This window comes from Scomber japonicus, chromosome 9 (genome assembly GCF_027409825.1).
Source record: "Scomber japonicus isolate fScoJap1 chromosome 9, fScoJap1.pri, whole genome shotgun sequence".
NCBI lineage: Eukaryota > Metazoa > Chordata > Actinopteri > Scombriformes > Scombridae > Scomber > Scomber japonicus.
In genome coordinates this window covers 22,884,843-22,911,733 of record NC_070586.1, presented here as the reverse complement: position 1 = coordinate 22,911,733, position 26,891 = coordinate 22,884,843, and the positions used below count along the sequence as shown (strand labels likewise).

Genomic DNA, 26,891 nt, shown 5'->3' with positions numbered 1-26,891 from the left:
ACAACTGAACAGGGCAGGTAGTCATGCCAGAAGCCAGGTAAGAAATTTTTGCATTTATTGGTGTCTCTGCTCTGGTGATGCCGTTTAAGTTGCACAATGTGCCCAGTGACATTCCAGCACTTAATGGAGCGTGCAGTTACTGATGTGGATGGTTGTGCAGTTTATTTGGATGTTGTAACCTACAGTGATCTAATGAGGGCCTATTATGCTCAGAAGATTCCAGCTTTACTTGTCAGATGGATGGGTCTGACTAAAACTGAGAGTTTGCTAAAACTACAGCTTAGTTTGTTAATAAAATAATGACATTTCCTAGTGAACGTGTTTGCTACTACAATGCAATAATACTGGTCTTCACAATCATTTAATAGTTGCTGTAATCACAAACTTACAAAAAATATACTCATATAGACAATTTTGAGGTAAAACATTGAAATGTTGAAATGTAAAGTTCCACTGGAAAATATAATGATTAAAATGCTGTACCCAAATGCCCACGAACCAGCTGACTAAGCTGGGCTACTTCAGCCCAGCAACAAAAGCGGACTAATTGAGTAAGTCCTAAGTAAGTGTTTTTGACTGCAGTGGCGTAGCCAAACCCTTTGGCAATAAGCATTTTCAGATGTGCTCAATTGGATACACTATGATGAGTGAAAAACACTATGATAATCTTATCAGTAGGACTTTCGCATTTTCAGTGTTACACTATTTTGTACTTACAGTAACTTGTTGTAAACTGTTGCAAACACAGCTGGATTTGAAAAGTGAACTTCATACAGAAACGGAACAAACACAGAAAATATACGGTAAAGAAAATTAGACTGCATCCTGCCTTTCGTTTCTGTCTGGCCACTGAAATTCGTTGATGTCTTGCTGACCGGGCAGGAGAGAAAGTATTGCCTGGCAATACAGCCCCGATATGCTTCAGCAGCACATGCTTAATCCATTGTTTGTAGTAGGGGTATGTGCTCATGGGGACTGCATTCATACATCTTCCAACGCCAAGCTGAAAAAAACTCCTCGATAGGGTTGAGAAATTATGAATATGTAGGCAGATGAAGAATGGGAAAATCTGGTTGGTCGATGAACCAGTTGCAGACCAGAGCAGAGCAGTGAAAATTTAAGTTGACCCAGAAGCGTACCTGGGCTGCTCTGGACCGTCCATCTGCTCAGCCGTAGTGAGGATATTGTATCTAGGAAAGTGATGACACGGGCGTTATTGTAGGGGCCAAGGGTTGAATGGTGATCAAGGACACCATGGTGATAAATAGCTGCGCACATGGTAATGTTCCCCCCTCACTGGCCAGGAACCTCAACAATGGCATGCTGGCCAATGGTGTTCCTTCTCTGTCATTACCTTTTCGAAATGTTGAAACGTCATTCATTCAAGGAGAACTGCAGCTGCATCTATCTCAAGAACTCTCTAAAACAGACAACACAGCAATATCCAAAAATACTTAAAGCAGTCAATAATGTGAAGTACACAACATTACATTATAATAATGTATCTATACAGTGCTGACTGGATGCAGTCAGTTACAGTATTGTAATATATGGGAGTCACTTGCATATAGTTATAGCACAATTCTTTAACTGTTTCTGAGTTTCTCTCAAATGGCTCCCTGTAGACCTGCTTCATTCATAGGATGTTTCACTGTAGGACATGGTCAGTATTTTAAAGATATACCCTGGTCTTCTTGATTCGAGTTTTTACTTGCTTTAGTGTTATTGCATTGTATGCTTTAACTATGAAGACTATTTCAGTCTTCTGTTGAGGTGACAAAAGTCTTCCTCTTCCACCACAATGTAGTCTTTCAGTTCTGTAAATCCTACATGTGTAATACTGTACATTGCTGTAATTATTAAAACAATACAGTAACAATGCTGTAAAGTAGGAGAGTCCCATTTCTGTATGTTCAGATCATTGAAGCCACAGTGAAGCAGCTGAAGTTTGGCTGGACTCTCAGACCTGCCAAATTCATTGTCAGACGATGATTTACCACATGGTCTGAAGAGATTCTTCAGAGGCAATTGCTCTCCTAGCTCATAATCTTGGTGGCCCTGGTCCTGATCCTCCTCATCCTCCTGAACTGTTCAGGTTTCCCCCAGAGCATAATGGCAACAATCCCCCTCTTTTCCTAGAGGTTTGGACAAAAGAAATTGATAAAACCTCAGGATCAAAGAGTTACTGTCCCATCCCCTTAAATCAGCCCGTGACCCCTTTGCAAATTCTCTAATGAACATTTTTAAAGCAACTGAAAGCAAATGCCAGATGGTGAGACATTTAGAAACAAACTGAAAAAATGTGGAATATGTGCCCGCCAAATATGGTGACCACCCATATGGATCTGCTCTCACCTACCAGACTCTGAGCACCCCTGTCCTCTCTGGCAATGGTCCGTCTTTTTCTCTCCCCCTCAGCCATGCAACTAATCCACTGTACTGCTCAATGAACTGTCTGATGTCTATAAAGGGGTCAAGCTTTGCCATGATGAAGCTGTGTGAGTTGAAGAGGACACAAGGCACCAGAGGACTGGTGAAGTGTGGCATGAGGTACTATCTGAACGCATAACTGTATCAAATTTTAAACAGGTCTGTTCCAGGCACCCAGACTTTGAGTTCCTTGCCTCTGATGAAAAGAGGAATCAAGCTGGAGCTGGTGGCAGTAATGCTATTCAGAAGTCACAGGTGAGTTTATACTGAATCCAAATGCCCAACATCTAGGATGCACACCTGACATAAGAATCTGAATGTAAACCCCTGTCATGGCCTCAAATGCCTTTTGTACATCAAATGCCCCAAATATTACATTTACAGGAATTGCCCATACCTATTGAGAAGTGACAATGACTACTATTCTCTCAAGCATCACCATGAATATCAACATTAGATCATGGGACAAATGGGGCTGACAGGGGCAGAATAGTGTGATTCGTTTTTTATCATATGCAAGGATAATTTCCATATATGATGCTACCTTGTGGGAGGGCATAAAACTATGCTTGATCATTTCTTTTTTGAATATATCCTCTCTACTTTTGGCCAGTAGGTGACTCAAAAAAGGACAAACTTCAAGTAACTAGAATTATCATATATCATATATCATTGCAACCCAATCAAAATTCAAATAGGCCAAGATCCAGTCTGATTCTAGCCAGTCAGACTATTTGTGCTGCTTTTTAATATCATTGCAATTCTGCAGGTTGTCTTTCAGACATTTAAAAAAGCAGTGTTTTGACCCACACGGCCACCACATTGATCAATAATTTATTGTATAAATAACAAGATACAAAATGTAACGCAAAATCAAACAGATCTGGAGAGATGTAATAGGTGCAAAGTAGTACAGAAAGCCTACAAGGTCCACCGACAAATAGCACCCGAAAGATATGAAGTCAACAAAAACATTGCCCCCTCTGATCACTGAGACCCTTGTTAAAGTTACTGAAAGTTATCTTAATCTTAATTCAAGGTAAGGAGTAAAATTTAATACTTAAATATAAGCATAATACATTTAATACATAGAAAATATGAATAGAATATTTATAAGCATTACTGTATCATAGATATGCTGTACACACTGTATATGCATGTGGATATAACACAAGTAATGTTGACATGTTTTTGTTCATAAGAAACTTTTATACAATCAATATAACTACCAGTAATTCATGCAGTCTGTGAGGGAATTTTTGTGTCATGAGGGACTCATTGTGTCAGGTGGGCTGTAAAAACTATTAAAACTCAAGCCTCAGACCTTTTGTTATACTAGATAAGACATCAACAGCAAACTGACCAAGGGTTTCTGTCTTTTGTTACTTTACGACTTCATTTGTTGTACTTTATTACTTTGTCACCCTGTCTTATTCAAATTCCACTGGGAGGTACTGTATAAAAGCTGAAACTAGTGGTTGCTTGGCAGAACGACTGTGTGTCCTTCTCCATGCTGGCATGTACTGAGTAAAAGAGAAAGATTCATCACTCCATCGTATGTGCTTTTCTTCAGAGAAACTTCTATTACAAAAATTCTATTACAAGTCTCAAGGAAGTGTCTGATTTTTTTTAACCATTCTTTTAGCTGCAGCAAGCCCAGCAAAGAAATGTCTACCCTGTATGTTCAACTCCAGTGCTCATGTATCATTGAGGGGTAATATGTCCTGTGATACAAGATTCAGTCTCCTCAACAGGGTGGAGAGAACAGTAGAAACAGTTTCCCCAAAACGTTTGACCTCTAGGCAGTCCCAAACCCTGTGAGTAAATGTGCCAATGGTGTCATTTGTACAAAGAAAAACATCAGGGGTGTGCTCTGGTTGGTCCGCATTACTTTTTGGTTTTGGGATTGGGATGAAGTGCTGTCCATTCTCCATAGTGTATCCAAAGGGAGGGGCATGTAGGCATAAAATACTGTATAGACCTCACAGTATTAGCCAAAAAGCTGTGTAGAGGAGGGACTGTAAGGTAACGCTCTGAGGGTATGCCATATCTTTTCATTGAATTAGTTTAAGTCAGGAAGACTATCCTTTGCATGCTCAGGTTTGTAGTTTTAAATCTCAAACCATCTGTCATTGTCATTCCTAACACATACATACTCGGTTTCCTTGACGTCATCACATGGGGCCATCATTTGAGACATCATCTGTTTACATCAGCTGGTCACATATAACCAATAGCATGGTGACACACCTTCATTGTCAGCCTATCATTTTGCAACTGTTTTTTTAAATATGTTGTTCTCCTGCTCTGCCTTAGTGCTTTCACGCTGCCCTCATGCATGCCCCATCACCTCCCAATCACTTCACATATTCAACAGTTCATCAACCTCATCAGCCTTATCAGTCTCATAGGAGGTCATCAGCCACTACCACCAGTGGCAGACTCCACCCAGGCATTTAACTTGCTGCTGCTCACGACTGTTGTCCCTCAATTACAAAATCTCACTGTTACTTTTGACAAAACTACCTAGAATAAAGAATATGTTTTGCTTCATTCACTTTTCTCTCCGGATTGAATTGTAGATAGAAGAAAAAGGGCACCTGGGATGTCTGAAAAATACTGAAAACCATTTTGGTTTATTTCCTATTTGAAATGAATTGTTATTAAAAATAGGGGAATTTTAGAATATTCTATTGTCAGTGCTAGCCAAAATGTTCCTATCCCATAAGATATCCCATAATTCCATAAAAAACAGAGTGACTATTGTGGTGAGGTAGAAGAATCATTTAGCTTAAGAGTAATGTTTCCATTACTTCCTATTTTTTCTCCCATTTACAAGATAATTGTAATACTAATGATATGAGGTGTACAACCATCTAAAACGTTTTCTGAGACTGCAAGGAGCACCTTTGTGCAGGGCATGTACGATAGGTCAGAGGCCAAGTGGGACAGTTTGTGCCTCAGACCAATTAGATCGCTTTACCATTAACAGAGCCTCTCTTTATTCCAGGCCTACATCAATTAGTTTTGGATTACACTCACAGCACAGTATCCATTACCTGCAGTATAAGAATAACACTGATCAACATACATTGACCAACATTACTTCAGTGGGTGTCGGAAATTATTAATTATAATTTAATTTCAGTTTCCATCACAAAACAAAAATCATTTTTTCTTTCATAGTCCAATAGAAGGGTGTTGAAATTTGGGGGATGATTTGTAAAGTCTTTTTAAAACACCATGAAATAATCCTTAAAGCACATGAATGTTCAGCTGTACATTTTTGCAACTTTTGAATATTTTTGTCATTAAAATTGAACAATTTGGAGTTTAAAGGTTTTCTGTTGATCAGATATGCAACCCTAACCATTGTAGAGGCTTGTAGTGCCTTCTTCCTCAATCCAGCAGTGTGAGATACAGTAAAGAGATCATTTATAGGGTACATCAGATAAGCACAGGACATGCTGCCAGATGCTTCCAGTAATTTCTGCAAAGCACTGAATTGCAAAACTGCAGAGACTTGCATATCTGACTCTATAATAGGTTGATTCAATTCATTCCAATGCAAGTTCATCAGGAAAACAGAAGCACCTTGAGGTAAGAAAATAAAAGTCTACAGATAGTTTCTGTTAAATTGTTTGATTCTCAGGTCATGCTTACATCATGTTTTATCACATTGTGGCACATTGACCTCAAACAACCTTACAAGAACAGGACTTTATCTCAACTTGGGTGAAACATATTAAATTAGGAGTCAATTTAAGAATGCAATTTTTTTCAATAGCTTTTTCTTTTTTATGCTGATTGAATTTACAGATAATGATTGAGAGAAGCAACTTTTGGTAGTGGATGAGTTTTTTCCAAAATGTGCGAACCAGGAGCCAAGCTACTCATCACATCACTCATCACCTAGAGTTATCATGACGTGGCTCTGTTTCAACAAAACTCTCAAGGTACCTTGTGCAGTTTCACAAGACACTTCTCATCCCTGTTGTGTGTTACCTGCACTGTGACCTGAAGTAACCGCTGTTTACTGCTCTGATGTACTACATACTTGCCTAGAATCTCTGGACTTCTGCCAGTTCTTCTAATTTAGTCGTAATCTATTATACATGAGTTGTGCAATATCACAGCTGAGATCATTTTCCTAGAACTGTACTCATTGTGCAACGGTTATAGTTACATACTCGTCAGCTGATTGTCTTCTAAATGGAAAAAGAAACCGTGATCACATAACACGAGTATTGGCCTCTCTCCACTGGCTTCCTGTCAGTTTAAGGATTAATTTTAAATTTTTATTGCTGGGCTTTAAGGTTTTAAATGGCCTGGCACCACTTTATCTAGCGGAACTCCATCATCGTTCTCCAGTTAGAGCACTGAGGTCAACCAACCAGATGCTTTTGGATATTCTGAGATTCTGCTGAAGACCCACCTCTTCTCTTGCTTTCAATTCAAGTTAAGCTTGACATCTTAACTTGCTCTTGTATTGTGCAACAATTACTTTATTATTATTATTATTATGTCAATTACTTTGTTTGATTCCAGTTTGTTATTTATTTTATATTTATTTATTAGTATTTTAAGCTTGGTCAACACTTTGGTCAACTGTGGTTGCTTCAAGTGTGCTACACAAATAAAGTTTGACTTGACTGTAACTCATATATATAGTTTTATCCCTGCTAGGTCCTGTAACCACTTCGATGCACCCAGCTACTCCTCAGAAACATCCTAGTCTCATCATTCTTATGAATATGGGACCCATAGCAGATGTACTTTATGAGGCCCAGAGAGAGGAAAGTTAGGGTGACCTCTAGTGGTGCAACTCTGTAACTGTGCAGGGTCTTGTTAGAGGAGTACAAATGTAATGAAATATGTGGAACATGAGGAACATGTCTTACATGTTTCTCTGAAGCATGCAGACTATCACAAAATCTAAGACTCAGCCAACCTCTTCACGGTGCCCGGAGAAAATCTGGTTATATAAAAGGCCAAGACAGCTGACATACAGTAAAAATGTTCACCAATAAAATTAAAAAATCCCATCACAAAGTTTCACATCTAAATCACTCATCAAAATACAGCATGCTTCAAACAACATAACACCAACACATCACTGTTGTTGAGGGTGCACTTCTCCAACCACCTCTGTGTCCTTAAATTAAGTCCAGTAGCACTTCCACCAGTTCCAGACACACCATCTAATCAACCATCTAATCAACATTTTTACATCTTCACCAGCCAACTTTCCTGACTTAAATGTACAACTTGTACAAAGTCACAGTTTTCAGAGCCCAGGCAATCACGTTAGTTCTCTGTGCATTCATGGGCACACACTCACAAAAATTAACCAAGTAACTGGAGCAGCCACGTTTCCATACACACTGCTGGACCACTGCTACCATTTGGAAACAGCAAGGGAGAAAAAAGGGGGGGGGGTACAAGACAGAGATACACTCTGGACTATAATGTTATGCTTTGTGCTGCTGACCCAATTCATGAGCCCAGCACAAATACTTCACATTTCCATGTAACCTTCAGCAGATCCCAGTTGGCCTTTCACTCTTTTTCATCATCAGCACACCACATAACTAACATTTGGCAACAGCATTTCCTCATTCAAAGACCCATAACTCTGCATATCAGTGATCAGACTTTATGTAACCTTTAATCACAGATACATCAGACAGATCAATCTGATGACCATAGAGCTTAATCTGCTGGAGCAGGTCACCTGATGGATAGACCTGCTGATAATGAGCATGTGCAGGGCTACATAGTTCAAATGGTTCCAGAAAGACTTGTGACTGAATGGGGCCAATGATGATTGATTGATGGACTGGGTGTGTGATGTACGACATGCAGGCTCATATGCACGAAGCATCTTCACGCAGGAATTCTGATCTGAGAGAAGCAAGACTTTCAAATCTTTATGTAGTCATGTGACCTGATTATCACCCAAGATTGGCCCTTGTACATCTGTCACACAAGAACTGAGGCATTGTGACATGGTCTGATACAGTGAACTTATCTGCTCACCTCTTCTGTTTTTTAACTCCTTGTCCCATAACTATACATTTATACTTTCACGTGGCATTTTGCTTACTCTCTAAGACATATTTTAATCTGCAGCTTCACTACAGTTCTGCAAAAAGTACTAAGGACTCATACTTCACCCAACTTCAGTTTCAAAGTGCTGGTACTATTCTTGAGCATTATTTTAATAATATTTCTAATACTGAATAGAAATAAATTGCAAAAAAGAGCAAAAAAACATTTTGACATGTCATATTCATCTGATAACCACAGTTGCATACATGCAAAACATTCAATAAGATGGAACTATATGTATACCTTATGATGCCTGATTAAAGTTAAACTGGTCATCGTTTTGTTGAGTATTTTTGACCAGTTGCAATGTAAACTATAACAATACTGCCTACAGGTGAGGGCGTACATATTAGTGTGTGTGCACTGTGCAATCTTGTGTATATTATTATGTTATACTTAAATATTAAATCTATAATATATGCCATTGTGTATTTAGGTTGTCTTTTTAACGACTGGCCATGGATAATGGATGAAAATATACAACCCAAAGAATATCCATTCAGCCCCAGCAGGCAAGGCAGATGGCTGCCCACCTAGAGCCCACTTCTGCTCAAGGTTTCTTCCCATTAAAGGGCAGTTTTTCCTTGCTGCTTTTGCAGAGTGTTTGCTCAGTGGGGAATGTTGCGTCTGTCAATTAAAGAGTGCCCTGAGATAACTTCTGTTTAGATTTGGCGCTATATAAATAAAACTGACAAAAATGTTGCCATATAGGCTACTTTGTCGACATGAAATAATGCAGTAATGCAAATAACGTAGTACTAGAAGGAACCATTATTCACACACAAGTTCTGTTGTTGTGTTGTCTGTACTTCAACACTTTTGCTGGAGTAAAATTTTGAACTTACTTTTAACGAAGTATTATTCCATTGCAGTTTTGATCATTTTACATAAGTAAAATTAAAGTTTCCCTCTCTGGTAGCAGGACCCACCAATACTCCTGTATAGAGAACATTCTGGAGTCATCCTCAAGTTCAGCACATATAAGTAAAGTTGTGTAGATTATTCAGTCATGTGACATGATAAACATCTTCAGCATACCTCCAAAGTGCCTCTAGAAAAGTATGTATGCGCTATTGTGGAATGAGGACATGTTATAGTTGTCGTCTTCTGTTTTGTGTCAAAGAATAACATCAAGAACATATGTTTGTGTTCACAAGGCTGCCAAGCACGTGTTGTTATTAATTATTTCAGTCTTGTGAAAGCGAACCCTGACCAACAAAGAATATAGATATATTGATGTTTTGTATCAGGTCTTGGCGGGTTTCTTTACATTGCTTGCTGCAGACAGCCTCACATGCAATATTTACAGACAAATGGTAAAAAATGATAATGGAACATTTTAACCTGCTTGTACAGTATAACCAATTTACCAAATGTCCAAACTGATAAAAAAAAAAGACTTAAGTCCTGGTTCGTTAATGTGGACACAAGCTCTCCTTAGTAAAATTAATACACACTGCAGGTTTCAGATAAGCTGAAGAGGCTGCATTTAAGCAGTGACATCATCTACCAGTATCAATGGATCCTTTGTTTTGAAACATTTTCAATTTTCAATCAATAACTTTTATTGCTTTTATCTTCAGTAAATAACAATACAGTGTTTAACATTGTGGGACATTCCTTTTTACTTAAAATTTTTAAAAAAAGTGGCACAAAAAACAAATACTATATGAATAAAATCAGCAGTATAAAGAACATACTAATAATAACATAGCTTGGTCAAATATCCATGCAGCAATATCAATTACTATCAGGAGACAACATTTAAACTTAAAGTTTATCAGTCAGTGTGATATGAGATTCTGAACTGGTATTATTATTATGAATATTGGATGGATTTCTCTCTCCCTTCCCTCATGTAATTCCTATTGCTGGATATAATTTTCAGCTATTGCTCATCCCCCATTGCACTCATAAAATCTTTTTATTTTTCCATTGATGTTCACCATGTAACATAATTCCAAGTCATATTTTATTTATGAAATATATTAAATATAAAACCTGAAACTGAAACTCTTATGAACACTTCATTTAATCTCAATGTCTCACTTTTCTCACTTCTAGCTTCACATGTCGTCATTTTGAAACATTTTTAATTGAAATGAAAAATAAAGATATAAAATGAGTGTTGTCCTCTTCCCTGTTAATTATATTTATTGTGTGTAACCCTTAACATACTTACATTATTTAATTTGGTGTGCGTGTGCAAACCTTGCAGGGTGAGTCGTTGCTCAATGCTTCTAGTTACTTTATGAGTTTAATTGGTTCCAAGTGTTGCTAGAAACAGGTGACATGTAATTGCTTTGTCATTGTGGTACGGTTCCTCATACAGACCTTGTCTTTGTGACATTTAGATTTATGACTTATCTCCAAACGATGGCATGAAAGATGAGTTTGGGATGCTGGCCAGAAACAATTTATGACTATTCCCCCTTTCACATGTTGTGATAATATTAACCTGTGTGGTTTGAAAGACACAGTCTGTAATTAATGACTTATACCCTCAAGCACAATAAGTGGTATGTGTACTTTGATGTTGTTGTGTTCTTGTCTTGTGTCACCCTAGGTTAAAATGAAGGAGTGGACTGACACCAACCCACAAGCTGTCACGGCATCCGTGCCTGTTTTCCCGCAACTAACGAGGAACACACGTCACGTTTGAAATGTGTGTAGGACACGTTGCTGTGGTACCTGGGCACAGGTAGAATACAAATAAACTATTTGTTTTATAAGGACGCAGGCCAACATCAACATTATTACACAATAATTAAGGTTGATATTTTAATAATCACACTGCACCTTTGAAAGCTTCCTGTAAATACTGTGACCACATGAGAAAGCATGTAATAAACCTGTGTGTCAAAACTGTGAATTTAGAATAAAACAAAGATTTCAAATACTTGGCACACTCAAATAAAACAGAAATGGTCGTGTATTAGAGTGTCGGTATATATCCTTTGTCAATAACAAATGTTTTGAGCCCTTGTGATGTTTGTCTGTTGGTCTTGTACATCTTACTTATTAATTGTACTGTTTGCCTTGCTTCTTTTATTTGAGTTGTCTTTATACCTCATGTACTTGGGTTAATTGGCCATGAAAGAAAGTATGAGGGTGAAAAGACTGGCTCGGTGATGTCTTCCAGCTGTGTGGCGCTCTGCCAAAACAAGTCTTCAAGGCACAAAACAGATTTTCAATAACATGCACAAAATGCACTTACATAGAAGGAACAGTTTGCCACAGTGGGCTTGATTAAAAACCTACAAAATACCTGCAACATTTAACATTAAGAATCCCTTTTTTAAATCCAATTTTAAGATTATGACAATAGCCAATATGCAAGTATCCAGAAGAGCTCGTAAGACCTCTGTTGGTGCAACTGAGAAGCATCATGTTAAAAGGCATTTCAAGAGAGTACATCTTATAAAAGCATAAATCTATTTTTGATGTGTTCAGTGTTTGTTTTGATGCCTCTCTGCATCATTGCTCAGCACATCATCTTCTAGTTTCAGCCAAACAGTGTTTTGCATCATCTTTAGTACATTTTTTTTTTTACAAACTCCAGGCTGATCTTGCCTTTTTTTCTTTGGGGTTGACTTCGTTCCACACTCAGCTGACTGTTTTGTTCCAGAATGAACCCTGGTCAGTGTTTGTCTCATCCATTTACTCATTTTGTTAAGAGGCCAATCTTACCAGTCTGAGCAGACATTCATTTTCCACTTCCTTACAGCTGAGCTTACATGCTTTAATAAACCTCCAGAGGCTGTTTTACATCCATCCTCAGATCTATCCCTCCTCACAGGTTTATGACCCTATATCCTGTGGAGATTTTCTTTCTTTCTGCTCCAAATTTGACTTTTTGTTGAGTGTGTATTTTGCATTGAATCATCACTTTAATTAAAAAGGTTAGGGTTAGGGGGTAGGGAGAGTGAAGGGATTCTAAAGTAATACAAACCAAAAAATATCAACCACTTTTAAGATGTACGCTGACAATGAAAAAGACAGAAAACTTTGGAGGGTCAAAATAGGTAAATGCCCTTCTGTGTTTTCAATTAAAAAATCCAACAAACAACTTCAGAAAACAATTTTTATTTATAATTTGTTCACATGAAGAGCAATAGTTTAAAAAGCATCTGCAGCATTTAATCCCAGTGCAAAAAAAACAACAACAAAGAAAAAAACAATCTGATTGGGTTTACTGCACGCATGGTACTACAATCCTCTCACCAACAAAATTGTACCTGAATGACATCACCTGTCTCTGAAAAGGTTATTGCAACTGAGTCCACGTGGTCCAGTCGATTTCAAACCAAGATATGATGGGAAATCAATGTCCCAGAACCTCAATTAAACTGATTATCTGAACTGATTGGTGAGAACTGGAAATCAGAGACTGACCAACATCTCCCAAAGTATGATTCATAATTAGCCGGGACATAAATGTAATTTGTATTTAAAGGTCTATTAAAGGCTAGTTAAACACATTATCAAACTGTTTGTGAGACTATGAGGGATCAGATGGAATGAGTCAATGACAATACTGCTGACATCCTCCAGACAGAGCTTAACTTCAAGAAAACACAAAATGTACAGTCTGATCATTAGTACTTTTTTTCTCTTTTCAACAGTGTGGAATGACAACATCACCAGACCGGAGGTACCACTATCCGAGACTGAACTTGAGTAAGAGTTACCTCCTTTATGTCCTTTATGACACTCATTGGTAATTCTTATATGAACTTGTAAATGCTAGCAGAGTTTTTACACTAAATGAGACAAATATAATGTGACAGCCAAAAACAGAAGCAAAGCTTGACACACGTCAAAGCAAAACGATCAAATCTATTGGAGATCAATAATCCTGAACACCATGACAGTGATGGAGTGAATAAGTAAGCAGTACCACTTCAACAACAGAAACTCAGGATGAGTGTACAACTGTAATTAAATACATTTTGGAACAAAAGTCAGCGAAACATGTAAAGACACCCTCTCAATAAATACTATGCTACTCTTCACTCTGAGGAGCGTCACATCTGGTTTACAGCTAATTAACGTCATAGTAACTTTAAACCTTGTTTTTTTATTTTGGCTGATGAGGAACAGCTTACTGGACAGATTCGTCATGCCCAATATAGATGTTCTCCTACACACTTTGTATCTTCAATATGCACATTAGCCCTTAAAAACACAAACATTCATCAGCAAATGACCTCCCTGCGGTGATGTAAATCAAGATATACAGTAACGAGAATTTGACCATTTCTATGTATACATTTCCTCTTTACACTCTATATACACAACATAAAGCAAATCTTAAAATATTAAAAGTCAAGATGTTTAAAACAGTACATCCAAAACAGCAGGGTGAAAATTTAGCAAGGTTGAGTATATTTACAGTATAACTACAAGTTGGCAAGCACACTGGATTTAAGAATGAGTCTGTACAGTGGCTGTGCTGCAGGTAAAAAGCAACCAAAATAACACTTGTATGATCAGAGCTAAACTGGGCTTGTGACTGGTAGAGAAATAAAGCGAGAAAGAAAGAAATGAGCATTTAGCTCCAGTGTGTACTTCCTGCTCTCATCTAAGACACTATGGTTGCTGATTTAAACCTGCACTCCTATGCAATACGCCACCTACTGTACACAGTGGGAAGGTTTTTCAGTACATTCAACTGATGCCAACACGTTTGGTATTTTAAGCTATTAATCAACCAACCCCCTCTTTCATCAAACCATTACTAACATAGTAAATGCTTCAGGTTGCATGAATAAGTACAAAATGACAGGCTGTTATTATTTCTACACAGATTCTGCATAACACAGCAATGCAAGGTTAGTTTAAATCTAATAGTAATTCTACCCCTCAAGTACCGGTATATTCAACATTTCATCACTGAGGAATCTCTGACAGCTGCATCAATGTCCCATGATAGAGAAAAAGTCCACAGCACATACTTTAAATATGACATTCTTCATACTTTTATAAGTGGCCATTAAACAGCTCACACAGTTAAGTGCCTGAGAGCAGGCTGAGCAAAAGGAGTGTGGGTGAAGCGCTGCTCTCTGAAAGCATGATTGTCTGCCCAGGCATGAGGTTCGGATGAGACCTGCAGAGGAGAGGTTTGGTCGACAGCATAAAGTGTGAGGAGTGTGAGTTTGCATCTGACATCACTCTGCCAGATGCACAATCAGAGCCACCCTGAGCTAGCAACTACATCTCACAGGACCAATGTCATAACATAAAACACCCTGTCCACCCAGGTAGAGCACAACCTTTGGCTTCGATTAGTACTCTGGCCTGGATAAAGGGAGTTAGGAGACGCAGTCCTACAATAGTGCAAACATTGCAGTTGTCTTGACGACATGCCCCAGTTGCTAGGACAACTGTTAGTGGGGCAGAGACTGGATGGAGTGCCTGTATTAGAGCCATTGTTGAAGTGTAGGGATGATCCTCTCCATCCAGCGCTGGTTCAGCCTGATGGTTTCCAAAGCTTCCTGAACGCTTCGCATCTGAGAGCCGCGCTCCTTCAAACTGGAGAAGAAACCCTGCACCTGCACAACAAACACACATTGACATGGTGGCCAGGTAAGACTTGAAGTACACACACTAAAATTATACTGTAAACAGTTCATCTCTCCCTGCAAACATGGGCAAATACTCTCAAACACACTGCAGTATTAATATGCTCTAGTAGAAAACAAATGTTAGGTAAAAGCATACTTGATCAAGGTGTGCCTGTGTGGAGAACTGCGAGGTGGTGGCCTTGATGATTCTCTGAATGGCAAAGGAGCCCACAGGAAACCTACAGCCAAAAACATAATAACACTGATTAACTATTGTCACATTTTTGAAGTTGTTACATCAAATAACTCTTATTTCAAAAGAGTACATGATGCTGGCAGGGACCACTTACTTCTCTATGAGCTGGTCCCAGTTATTTTGTATAAAGTCCCAGGCAAACAAGTAGCCAGCAAAGCCATTACACACAGTGTTGATGACCAAAGGCAACTCCTGTGTCGGGATGAAGTCCCCCTTCAGACCAGCCTTCAAGATCCTACACAGACCATGATAAAAATCAGAGTTCAGTGCATTAACAACAGGTCAAGGTTGCAGACAGCTTAGGGCTTGGATCATAAAAGTACAAGTTTGGTTATTTTCAAAAATAATTCATATATGAACCAAAGTGTACAGTAATTGTTGCAGGAGGGGGCAGCAGAGTGGACTTCCATAAACCTATGAGTGAAATGTATTAATGTTTTAAACGCTGCTCTATTTCATGTTGGTTGTAGATCAAATCGGCTTGATGAAACTGCAAAGCTTAACAGATCAATAGCAGGGGAAAGAAATGTGTGCGCGCACACACACACACATACACACAAACACACTTCTTACCATACTATACTGCGGGCATCCTGAGTGGATGCTAGGCTCAGTAGCATTTTTCGCTTCTCTGCATCATAGGTGGCATGTGCATAAATGTTGAACAAAGTCTCCCAGTCTTCCTTTGATTGAGCAGCCACAGTGAACACAACTTGCTGTAGGTCACCTGGGATCCTTCAGAAATACAAAGACAAGAACATATTGTAGATTACAACTGCAACTAATTTCAGTTTGCTTCCTACAACTCAGATGTCAGATACAGATTCAATCAAGTTTGTTGCATAGCCTGCTGTCACTGTGACACAACTCAACAATGAAATGTTTCTTTACATACCGAACAGTCCCATTGGACTCGACATACTGCTTAAACAGGGCTTTGGCTTGCTGAGTGCAATTTTCGTGGTTCAGACTACAGGCCGTCTCCAGAACGGCTGAGCGTAGCTCCTGTTTAGACACACTCTCCTCCTCTCCCCATGACTGGCTACTCATCAGAGAACCAAACTGATGTACAATATATTTCTATCACATAAAAGACAAAAATCATATTAGTACACAAACAGTACACTGATTTAAGCAGTCTGGGAAAAAAAATGTTCTTTGATTTGACTGACTGACTTGAGCTTGTATCTTGTAGTTTGTACTAGTGATTAAACGTCAACCACATATTCTGTTAAATCAAACCAAGCCAAATATTAGGAGTGAATGAAATTTTGTCTTTTGAAGTTTTTAATCAGACACACAGTTACACAGATTAAAAACACTGATTTAGTTAAACATGTTTAAATTAGTGAATTTGAAGGTTGTGTTTTGTAAAAATTCAAGAATTCAAAACTAGCAATCGTTTGTTGTAAACATTTTTACTGAACTTAAACTTCAACTACTGCATTTATGTTACTCTTAAAAGTCCCAATATGTCAACATGTCGATCTAATTATTTATCTAATTTATTTAATCCAATTTTAAATGTAAAATGTATTTTTATTTCTCAAATCAATTTCCTGACATGTAGGTGTGTATGTACAGTACGTACGCTCATGCGGGCCACAAGATCTTGCTCCTGTCTTTTGTTGAGCAGCTGGTAGATTCTGTTGAGCTGTAACAAGGCCTCTGTCACAGGAGAAGTCTCAGTTTCGTTAGACATGTAACGTAAAAGGTTGAGGACTTGCTTGAAGGACACACGTCCCAGTCTGTTGAGAAAACAACAGAGGGACAAAGAAGAAGGAAATGTGGAGAATGGAAGCATTTTAAAGTCAAATACAGGAATTGGAAAATACTTCAGTTTTTTATTTTCTCATGTTATTGACTGCAATTGAAAAAACAACTATTTAGGTTGTGTTGTATACCTGGAGAGAGCAAAGATGTTGTGTATAAGTGAGGCACGGTCCTCACTAGTAAGAACACTGACATTGTTGGACAAGGCATCTACGAGTGCAGTCCAACCCTCGTCTCCATAGTTGACAATGTAGAATCCCGTGTTTTTGTAGTTTAACTTCAGCCACTTTACACTTTCTGGCACCTTAAGAGTCTCTGAAAACACAAACACAAAATCTCACACAAAATGGTACCTGGGACACAGAGGAGAGTTAAGGCAGCAGGTTAATACTTGTTTACTGACTAACACTGTTTACCTGACTTGGTCTTCAAAGTGAACACTTGTCTGCACTCAGGGGCCAAACTGCAGTTGTCGTTTACATACGTCACTGGAATATTCCACAAGCTAAAGACAAATCACAATTATTTCTAGGTTGCAGTGCATTTCTGTGACTCTGCATGTGTTTAAATGTGTGATGTTAATGAAGCCCACCTGGAAGTATGCGTGGCATTGTCAGATGTGAGTAGGAAGTGCTCCTGTGTGAGGGTCACTTCATCTCCCTTGCGAATTACATTTACCAATGGGAATCCTTTCTGTGATGTCCATGAGCTCATCATCTCTGATATATTTTGGTGGTGAGCAGAGACCTCGACCTGAGGAGAGAAAGACAAACCCTGAGTCTACACAGTGAAAATGTCACATTTATTTTTTATCAGCTATATAGTGAGGAAAGCAGTTTCCATAATCCCATGCCAAAAGGCGTATTTGACATTCTTAATCAGTTAATAACTTATTAACCTTTCATGTGCACAAAACCACCTGTACATAATGTGCCTCCTCTGTGGGTTAATTACGTTTGTAATACTGACAGACTTTTAGGACATGATTTGTGTGAGACTGTGAAGTAGGAAGTAAAGCTTTAACAGGGGAGGTTAGGGGAGTAATGAGTTGGCAGACTGCCCTTCATCTGAGGGGCACTGGGTTCAAAAGCTCTTGTCAGTAATGATACAGCCTACAGACTGCATCTGTGCAGTGCTCTGACCTGTCTTCAGAGAGGACTGAGCCAAAAGATGAACAATCTTATATGTATCAATAAGTAATAACTGTATGCATGATTGTTATGAGTAATTTTCTACCATTTGCCTTGATGATAAAGCTCCTGAGAAAGTCCTCTGTGATCAATTAATATGTGATACTACGTGATGATATAATTAAGAGCATATTTTAGCTGTATAGATGGCTGCTTGATTGCAGAGGCAAGTTCAGTTGTTAAAAGGTAGCCAATGTGATAAATTGCTGATGCATATGCAATGTCAGCAAATAACACACACGCACGCACGCACACACACATACACACACAGAACTACCTGTGTGAGGCTGTTCCAGAGGTCATCAGTGTCTGTGTTGGAGCCATTGAACTGTGTTAGGTATTGAATGATTCCCTTTCTGAACTGTTGATCCCCTGGCAGGGAGGCATTCAGCATCAGAAGAATGGATGCACCCTAGAAGACAGAGAACACAAACCAGTTGTGGTCAGACCCAAAACAGAGTGTGACTGCAGTTACAATTGAGATCTAGTAATATGATAAACAGCTGAATTTGGAAATATTTATAATATAATATATTAAAGTGCACCTTCTCATAAGAGACAGAGTCAAACATCTCTTCCACCTGCTCCGGAGTGTTCACCTCTGTCGAAACGGCATGGGAGGAGTTGAGTGCATCTTTGTCCAACGCTCTGAACCGTACTGCCAGGAACAAATTACCCTGCAAACACACAACTTACTATCAAAGCAACACACAACTTTATCTGCTTCAAAATATGTGAGATCTCATCTATGAGTAAGATGTGTGAACTTACAATATCCAGCTGGGGCAACAAAGTCTGCAGTGACATGTACTGCATGTAAGTGGCAAAGCCTTCATTGAGCCAGAGGTCGTTCCACCAGCTCATGGTTACCAGGTTCCCAAACCACTGGGACACAACAACAGAGCTAGATTAGGACCTTTACATTATATACTGTCTCAGCTGCTTTTACAAACAGTTAGGCTAATACAACTACCTGATGAGCGAGCTCATGTGCTATTACAGAGGCGACTACTTGTTTTTCCAGAGGAGAGGAGTCTTTCCCCACCAGCAGGCTGGTCTCTCTGAAGGTAATCAGACCCCAGTTCTCCATGGCTCCTGCCAGGAAGTCTGGGATGGCAACCAAATCTGACAAAAAGGAAGAGGGAGAATATTGCACTGTGTAAAAAGGGGTAAAAAGAAAGCATAATCGGAGGAGAATGAAAAGCCTGTGTGTGAATGGTACAAGTGTGTGGCTGTACTCACCTAGTTTTTTAAGGGGGTATTTAATTTCAAAAAAATTATTGTAAAAGTCCAGCAGTTTGGACGCTGTGTCCAGAGCATAGTCAGTGTGCTCCTTCTTCTCTGGCACAGAGTATACAGACACCTAAAACATACAGACACACATATAGTATGTGTAACTATTTATCAGCAAGGTCACTGAATATTAAATATAAAAACTATATTGGTGTGAACCCATAGAACCTGCACTGAAACAAAAAAGGAGTCATATATGTGTCAGACCTACCAGAGTTTCAGAGACAGTTTTGTTGATAGGAGTAAAGTTAGCGACGATGAAGGCCACCAAGTAGGTACTCATGTTGACACTGGTCTTTTCAAACTCGTCTTGCAGGAGTCCATTGGAGAGTTTTGTGGTTTTAGCCTGAGACACATATCAAAATGACAAGATAACAAGCAGGTAATGTTGATAGTATCCTATTTGATTTGGCATCAGACTGCTCTGTTAATTAAGCTGTTAGTTTAATTATGCACACACCAAGAGCTTACAAGTCACAGTGTGAACAGGAATGGCTCATTAGTTCCTCAAGACAAGAAGTGACATAATATTCAGTACAGAGTGAGTGGTGTAACATAATGTTGCACACTGAGGTCTTTTATAGGTCATAACCCACCACTTTGACAGGGAACATGTCAAATGTATTTGTATACTGTTAACCTAATGCTAGTAACCACTAGACCACGGCATTGACAGACCCGGTTTCTAGCCTCATAAATTAAACTTATCTGGCTGTCAAATACGGCCTTATAGCAGATGCTCTGTAAATGCTAGAGTGGGAAGAGTTATGTAAATCAAATAAATAACTAAGCACAGCATGACAGTGTTTAAACCCTGTACACCATACTATAACATTATACTGCACTTAATTAGTGTTACAGTACCTTAGGCATGTTGGAGAGGGTTGTGTAGTTTTGTTGTCTACTGATTTTAATCATAAAGGTTGCTTTAAAAGCTGGCTCATCAAAGCAAGGGAAGGCCTTCCTAGCTGATAACGGCTCAAACTGGGTTGCAGCTAGGACCCTGAGGACAAGAGGGACATAAGCATGATCATTCTGAAATAGTACATTTGAAAAACAAGATAAAAATCAATTAAAAAATCTTATTTTTTCTGTTTTTTACTTTTAAAGCAACTATTTGCCGAATCATGAGCTTTGCAAAAGGCAAAGGCAAAAGGTGATATTAGCTGTGAAGACACATGATCATCTTCATACAGGTTGTTCTCACTCTGTAGCACATCTTTCAGCTGTTGCAAAGTACTTGAAGCCACAGCAATTAATCAAGTGTACCTTTTGTTTCCATCCTTATCAGTGTAGGAACTGTTGTAGAAACCATCATAGGTGTGTGACAGGTTGGCAAAGTAGTCCAGAGTCAAAACACAGTGCTGGCCCACCTTCAGGTCTTCAGGGAACTTAATAGCTATCTGCTGTCTGGGTTTGTACTCAAGTACAGTTACATCTCTGGCCTTCCCATCACCCAGCTGGAAGAGAGAAAGTAATACTTGACAGCTTTTTGTTTAGGCTCAAAATGCATCTTCTCAGTTGACCAAAGACAAAACTGAGACATATTTGTTTACAGTTCTTTACATCTAGAGAAGCAGGCTCTGTACACTGGAGAATAACTTCAGTTACAAGATGAAAAGATTAATTTATTATCATCATTTAAAAACACAAGGTTGTATGACAATGTAGTTTGTTGTCCCTTTATGCTACTCACAGAAACAGAAATAATATAAATTGATTAAGAAATAATAAGTCATAAAAATAAAACTATTTTTATATCGGAGTGCAGAGGATGAATACGTCGTCACCTCTACTCTGTTGGTACACCTAAAACTCAAACCTCTTGCAGTCTCACCTTGAATGTAGCTTTGGTAATGTTGAGGTTAGCACTGTGCAGGACGATGCGGTTGGTGTTGTGATACACTAACATGCTGATAACAGTGTTGCCAGTGAAGGTCATGTTGGTGAGGTCAGGGTTCAGGGTGAGTTCATAGCTGAGAGGATGTATGCTTTGAGGCAGTCGCATTTGTGCCCAAGGGAACAGTTCGCCATTGGTGGACACAGGGTAGACCGGCTCAAAGGGAGTGGTTTTATTCGCCTTAGGACAACCCGTCTGCAAAAGGACGAAGGGTTGGGGTGAGCCAGGGAAACAGGTGCGTGATTGAACTTCACAGAAAAAAACAAAGGAAGCACTAATTGTTGCTTATCTACACATGCTCAAAGAACAAAATTGAGCTCATAAATACTTTTCTTACCTTGGTAAAGGTGCACCCTGGTAGGAAGTACAGCACCATGGTCATGGAGGCCACTATTACCAGGATTAACACACAGACAACCATGGTACGGGCTGAGGGCCGTGAACATGACCTGAGAGAGAGTGTGTAAAAGGAAGGAGTGGTATTTATGGAGAAGCTAGGGGTGGAGGTGCTATGGGCAGATAGAGGGTACAAAAGTGAAGCTTCAACTTGTATTTTTGGTGCTCAGTAGACTAAATAAATTTCTCATAACATGTACATGTTTGGGAAATTTTGTGTTACTCCATCATGTCAGAAGCATATTTTCTTTGTAAGACTTGGGCAATAAGCAGTTACATAAACAGTCAACAGGATAAACAGCCATTCAAATGCAAACAAGTAATTTTAAACAAGTATAAAATGTGTCAATTTGTAATAGAGATTGCTCATTGCTGGTGTGGTACTCCCCACTATGTGTTTTTTTACTGAAGTTCCCAGATTAATAATACTTAACCATTTAAAAATGTACTTTCCAAAAACAACCAAGTTCTTCAGAATTTTTTTATATTTAAGTTTTTGAAACAACGAGATAAAGTGGTTGGTTGGACAATAACAGTACATTCATATGAATTAAATGTTTGTTCATCAGTTGACTCTACAAATACCAATCACAGGGACAATTACATATACCAGTAATAATATACCATTACTTATGCAGTTCTGCTTTGAGACAAATGTACCGCAAGGCATATCATGCTGGAAAAACCTTAGTAAACTCTTTTTTAATGCATTACCTGGGTGGAGCCTGTCTGGTGTAAGGGGAAGAGCTGGATCTGTGAGCAGAGCTGCGGTTCATGAAGGACATGCCCAGCAGACGGGCTGAAGACTCACAGTCCTCCTCATCGTCGTCCATGTCATTCTCTCCCAGGCCACGCACCAGCAGCCGTGAGCTGCGAGGCTCATAAACCACCTCATCCGGGTCAAGGGCCGGAAACGTCTGAACGAGAGTGTGTACAGTACAATACAGTTAAGCTGTACTGTGTTTCCCCATATAATGTTTATAATTCCCTTTCCAGATAAAGTAGCACAGGTTAAGATGTCACAACTGGACTTGAAGGAAAAATTAATGATTTGAAAAGAGAGGGACCATCAACACAGGACTGGGCACAAATGACAAGTCAATCATGATGCCAGAACTTTAAGGGCATTTTTTTCGATTAAAATAGTTGTTCAAATCATGAGCATAAGGGATGTGAATGAGAATGAAATTTAGGATAAGGCTGGTTGGATGTCAGACAGTGACTGAGGACAGAGGTAGTGGGGATTGGGCGATGGACTTAAGTTTATAAGGCTTTATGATGCAGTGTTTATGGTGCCTCTGGGGAAAATGTGTCAATGTAGTTCAAAAGAGAAAGATCCAGATACTATTACAACAGACATAATAAACTGAAGAAACAATGTCTTAATTACAAGAAGGAAGTTCCTTTTTGCAGGAAATACTTCTCACAATATTGAATTCAGATAGTTGCAGGTGACAGATTTAAAGATGTTTACAGACCAGTGAAAGAGCATGCTGCATGCAGGGTGGAAAGTGCTCAAATTATGTTGGCCATTCTCTCACTGATCCATGTCTACATTATTAATCCCCAACCTGATCACACAACCAGGTTTACAGATGAAAGCACTTGTGAGAAATGTGAAGCAGTGCAGATTTGCAGTGTTAGTAATGCAAATTTTTGATGAGCTGCTCCTTGAAATGAAGGAGTGCATAGCATGTATGGCTTATGAATGATGACATCAGCATACCGGAAATGCTGTGGAGTCTTTGGCCAAATCCACAACATCAGGTTCTTCTTCAAACATGCTGTTCTCAATCATGTTCCGTGGCAGGTTGGCTCGATCTGCAACACATAAGAGGAAGAGAAATAAGATAGAGGATTCTCAAAAAGGGGAAATGAGAGAGGTGAGACACAGAACCAGACCTCAGTGATTGTATACACTGACACGCACACATACAGATTGTTAACATATGAGCAGTGTTTTTGGAGTTTTACACGGAAAGTAGAAGCAACAAGCCAACATTTAACACAAAAGCTTGTTATCTGTCACTGGATGTGCAAGCAACATGAAGGTTCATATGACAGAAGAACTGACTGACTGAGTTTCTTCAGTTTCCTGTTAGTAAACCTTCTGGTTTATTTCCTGGTACTTTGACCTACATAGAGTTACCAGCACTAAAAATTCTGTTCAGACAGAAATTGAAAGAAATGAATGTATATCCTTCATAGTTCAGTCATTTAATTGCAACCCCCCCCCCCCCTCCCCCCTCAAAAAAAGTTGTATACTGGGAATACTGGGAAAATGCAAACACAATGGGAATATGTCATCTGGTCATGTCACATGCTACTGCAGGTTACAAAAGCACGTTTTTCCATAAACTAACCTGCATCCTCAGCATTGTGACAAGAGTGTCTTACAAAAGCCACATGATTTTCTAGAGGCCAATTTCTCCACTTCACCATTCTTGTAACAATCGGAGACATGTTCAACTTCCTAATTCAATAGTGACGAAAGTAGTAAAACACTATGCGGTGCAAGATTCCCATATTGTCTCATTCAGTCCACTCATGCGTTACAGGCTTCAGACTATGCACTTTCAGTCTAAGTTGGTGATGAATTTGAGTGGGATGCGCAGAGAGAGCCAGGAAACACCTACTCTACTCTACTCTATACAAAGTGTACAAACAGAGACACCAACACTAAACAGGTGTGAGCATCTGCTCTCCAAAAAGAAAATAAGTGTCAAGAAATGTGAGAGGTGGCTTTAGCTCCTTGTCTGTCCTGTGCAGTGTTTTTGATAAGGCTCTAAGGGCTGTCACAGTCTCTTTATCTGGTCCACACTGCTGTGGCATGAATGCCTATTAATAGGCAAGGAGCTAAGTAGTAGGTAATGTGTAATGTCCAGAGTAGGATATGACAAAAATAACCCCACCCCCCAAACAAAACACATCAAACTTTAATGAATGTTAATCCTTCTTCTAACAGCTGTGGGATATTGTTGAGATATTATGGTGTTAGTTACATATCATATAAGATCACATGATCAGACAAGAGATGTAGTTAATGTGACAGTGACAATCACCATCTAGACAACAATTTAAAAAACACATCAAGCAAAAGAGAAGGAGCAACAACTTCTCTACTTTGGCCATGTTTTTATGTAAATCCAGAGGTATTAATTTGCTGACTGTGATCTTCCTGTTTACCGAAAACATGTATCAAGCCTTAGACTCACAGAACAGTTAAATATATGCGTGAGTTTGACAGATGTGCCCACTGATTCAGGCTAGACACACTATATTAACTGAGCCACAACACTGTTATCACTTGACTGGTCATTTAAGGGTTTAAAGGAATTAAAGTATGTGCTAATGTTTTCTCATTGTGATCTGATCAAAATGAGATGGTGAAATGTGATTTCTCTATTTTATTAAAATCATCAAGTCATAACCGAGTTCTCACAAAAAACAGGAAGCCAAACAATGATGTGATTTGGTGGTTGTTCTTTAAATATTGAGGAAGAAGCTGAAATTAAACTGTACACCAGTACAGTTTAAGCAGAGTACACAGCTTTAATGAGAACTGTTATAATGTGTGTGCACTGCTCTTTTTTGTTTGTTTTAATAAAGCTTTGGACACCCAGGGACCATAACAGACGTTATACAGCAGCTGATAGCTGATAGTTTAAGCTGAGCATGACTTATCTGCTCTCCACGGCAGGACAAAACATAGCTTCCATCAAACCGAAAGGCGTAAACTGGGCAAACAGTGCTGCTGTGTTTATAACAACCAACCTGTGTGTGTACGACTGTGTAGTTAGTCATGTGTCATATGCAAATAACAATTCAATCAAAACGTACCCACAAGATTCACACAGGACTGATTTTGTTTTGGTATTTAAAGACAGGGGACAGTCGTGTGCAGTAAAATGAGTGAGAACAGACTGGCACTGCGATTAAGTTAGCTTGTAACTGTAAAAACAAGCCAGTCATTCAGAAGTAGCTTTCATTTGGCTTCACAAAAGTCAACCCGGCCCCTCTCAACATGTGTCCTCGGGTGAATGTCACTCCCAGTGAGCTTGCAGCTAATATCCCGTTAGTTATTAGCTGGCCTGCTGCTGCTTGTTAGTTAGCTTGCTGTTACTGTACCCCCCATCTTCCTTCCTCACCTGTACTGTTACTGTCAAATGGATCCATGGTCGGGTGTCTCAAACCGACTCCTCGTGTCCAAAACCAAGGGAAGTCAACACGGTGCTAGCAGCTCGGCAGACGTGGTGTTTTTGTAGCTGTGGATCAGACGCTCACAATAAACAGCAGCCTGCCCTCACTGTACTAAACGTCAGCTACGTAGTAAGCTAGCTTGGGACTAGCCAACTTCTGACAATTGTAGCTAACTGACTAAAAGATAACCAGCTTGCTAACGTAAGCTGATTTCCAGATCTTTATCGCCCATAGCTGTTTTATAGACCAATATGGGTCGACGGCGGAATGTTACCAATTAAACCTTACATTTACAGCATGTAAATAAATCTCTCCAAACGCTCGGCAAACTCACGAAGGAGCATTGACACTTTCCTGTCTCTCCGACCAGTTGTTGGCGTCGCCCATCAAACCAAATACTGGCATCCTATTGGTTAATACGGCAAGGGGCAGGCCTGAGTCGCAGAGGTATGTTTTCTACTATACTTGTGGGGACTCTGCACTAGTACCCATAACCTAACCTCAAAACCCAACTGTTACACGCATGACTTCAAACCCTGCACTAACCTCAAACCCCAAAACCTTTTTACTGTAACCAGAAGCTGGACCTTCAAACACATAAATAACAGAGTGAATCCTAAATACACACCCAGGCTCTTTTTTTTTACAATACCTGTGAGAACATGGCATTGATTTTTAAATGATTCGCTGGAGGCAGCCCTTCGCTTAACCCGAACTGTTACATGCCTAACCTACTCATAATTTAACACCAAGTACATACATAGTAAATATCATGA

General features: G+C 39.2%; 1 protein-coding gene across 2 annotated transcripts; it reads right to left on the bottom strand.

Annotated features, from left to right (window-relative positions):
• Window positions 1–12,613: 12,613 nt before the first annotated feature.
• lnpep (leucyl/cystinyl aminopeptidase) lies at window positions 12,614–26,443 on the bottom strand. 2 transcript variants are annotated; one of them, XM_053326035.1, is made up of 22 exons: window positions 26,064–26,443; window positions 23,642–23,736; window positions 22,630–22,832; window positions 21,857–21,968; window positions 21,457–21,714; window positions 20,889–21,079; window positions 20,484–20,622; window positions 19,831–19,965; window positions 19,569–19,689; window positions 19,300–19,451; window positions 19,098–19,211; window positions 18,872–19,003; window positions 18,604–18,738; window positions 17,729–17,889; window positions 17,553–17,641; window positions 17,268–17,451; window positions 16,955–17,111; window positions 16,259–16,443; window positions 15,937–16,098; window positions 15,458–15,598; window positions 15,265–15,346; window positions 12,614–15,095 (listed from the first exon to the last, which is right to left on the bottom strand). In XM_053326035.1, exons 1-22 carry the CDS (start codon window positions 26,089–26,091, stop codon window positions 14,964–14,966), a joined length of 3,108 nt encoding a protein of 1,035 aa, XP_053182010.1. In that variant the 5' UTR covers window positions 26,092–26,443; the 3' UTR covers window positions 12,614–14,963. The 2 variants fall into 2 exon arrangements, with proteins under 2 accessions (XP_053182010.1, XP_053182009.1); XM_053326034.1 differs by having other exon boundaries at window positions 19,300–19,689.
• Between the last annotated feature and the right edge of the window lie 448 nt (window positions 26,444–26,891).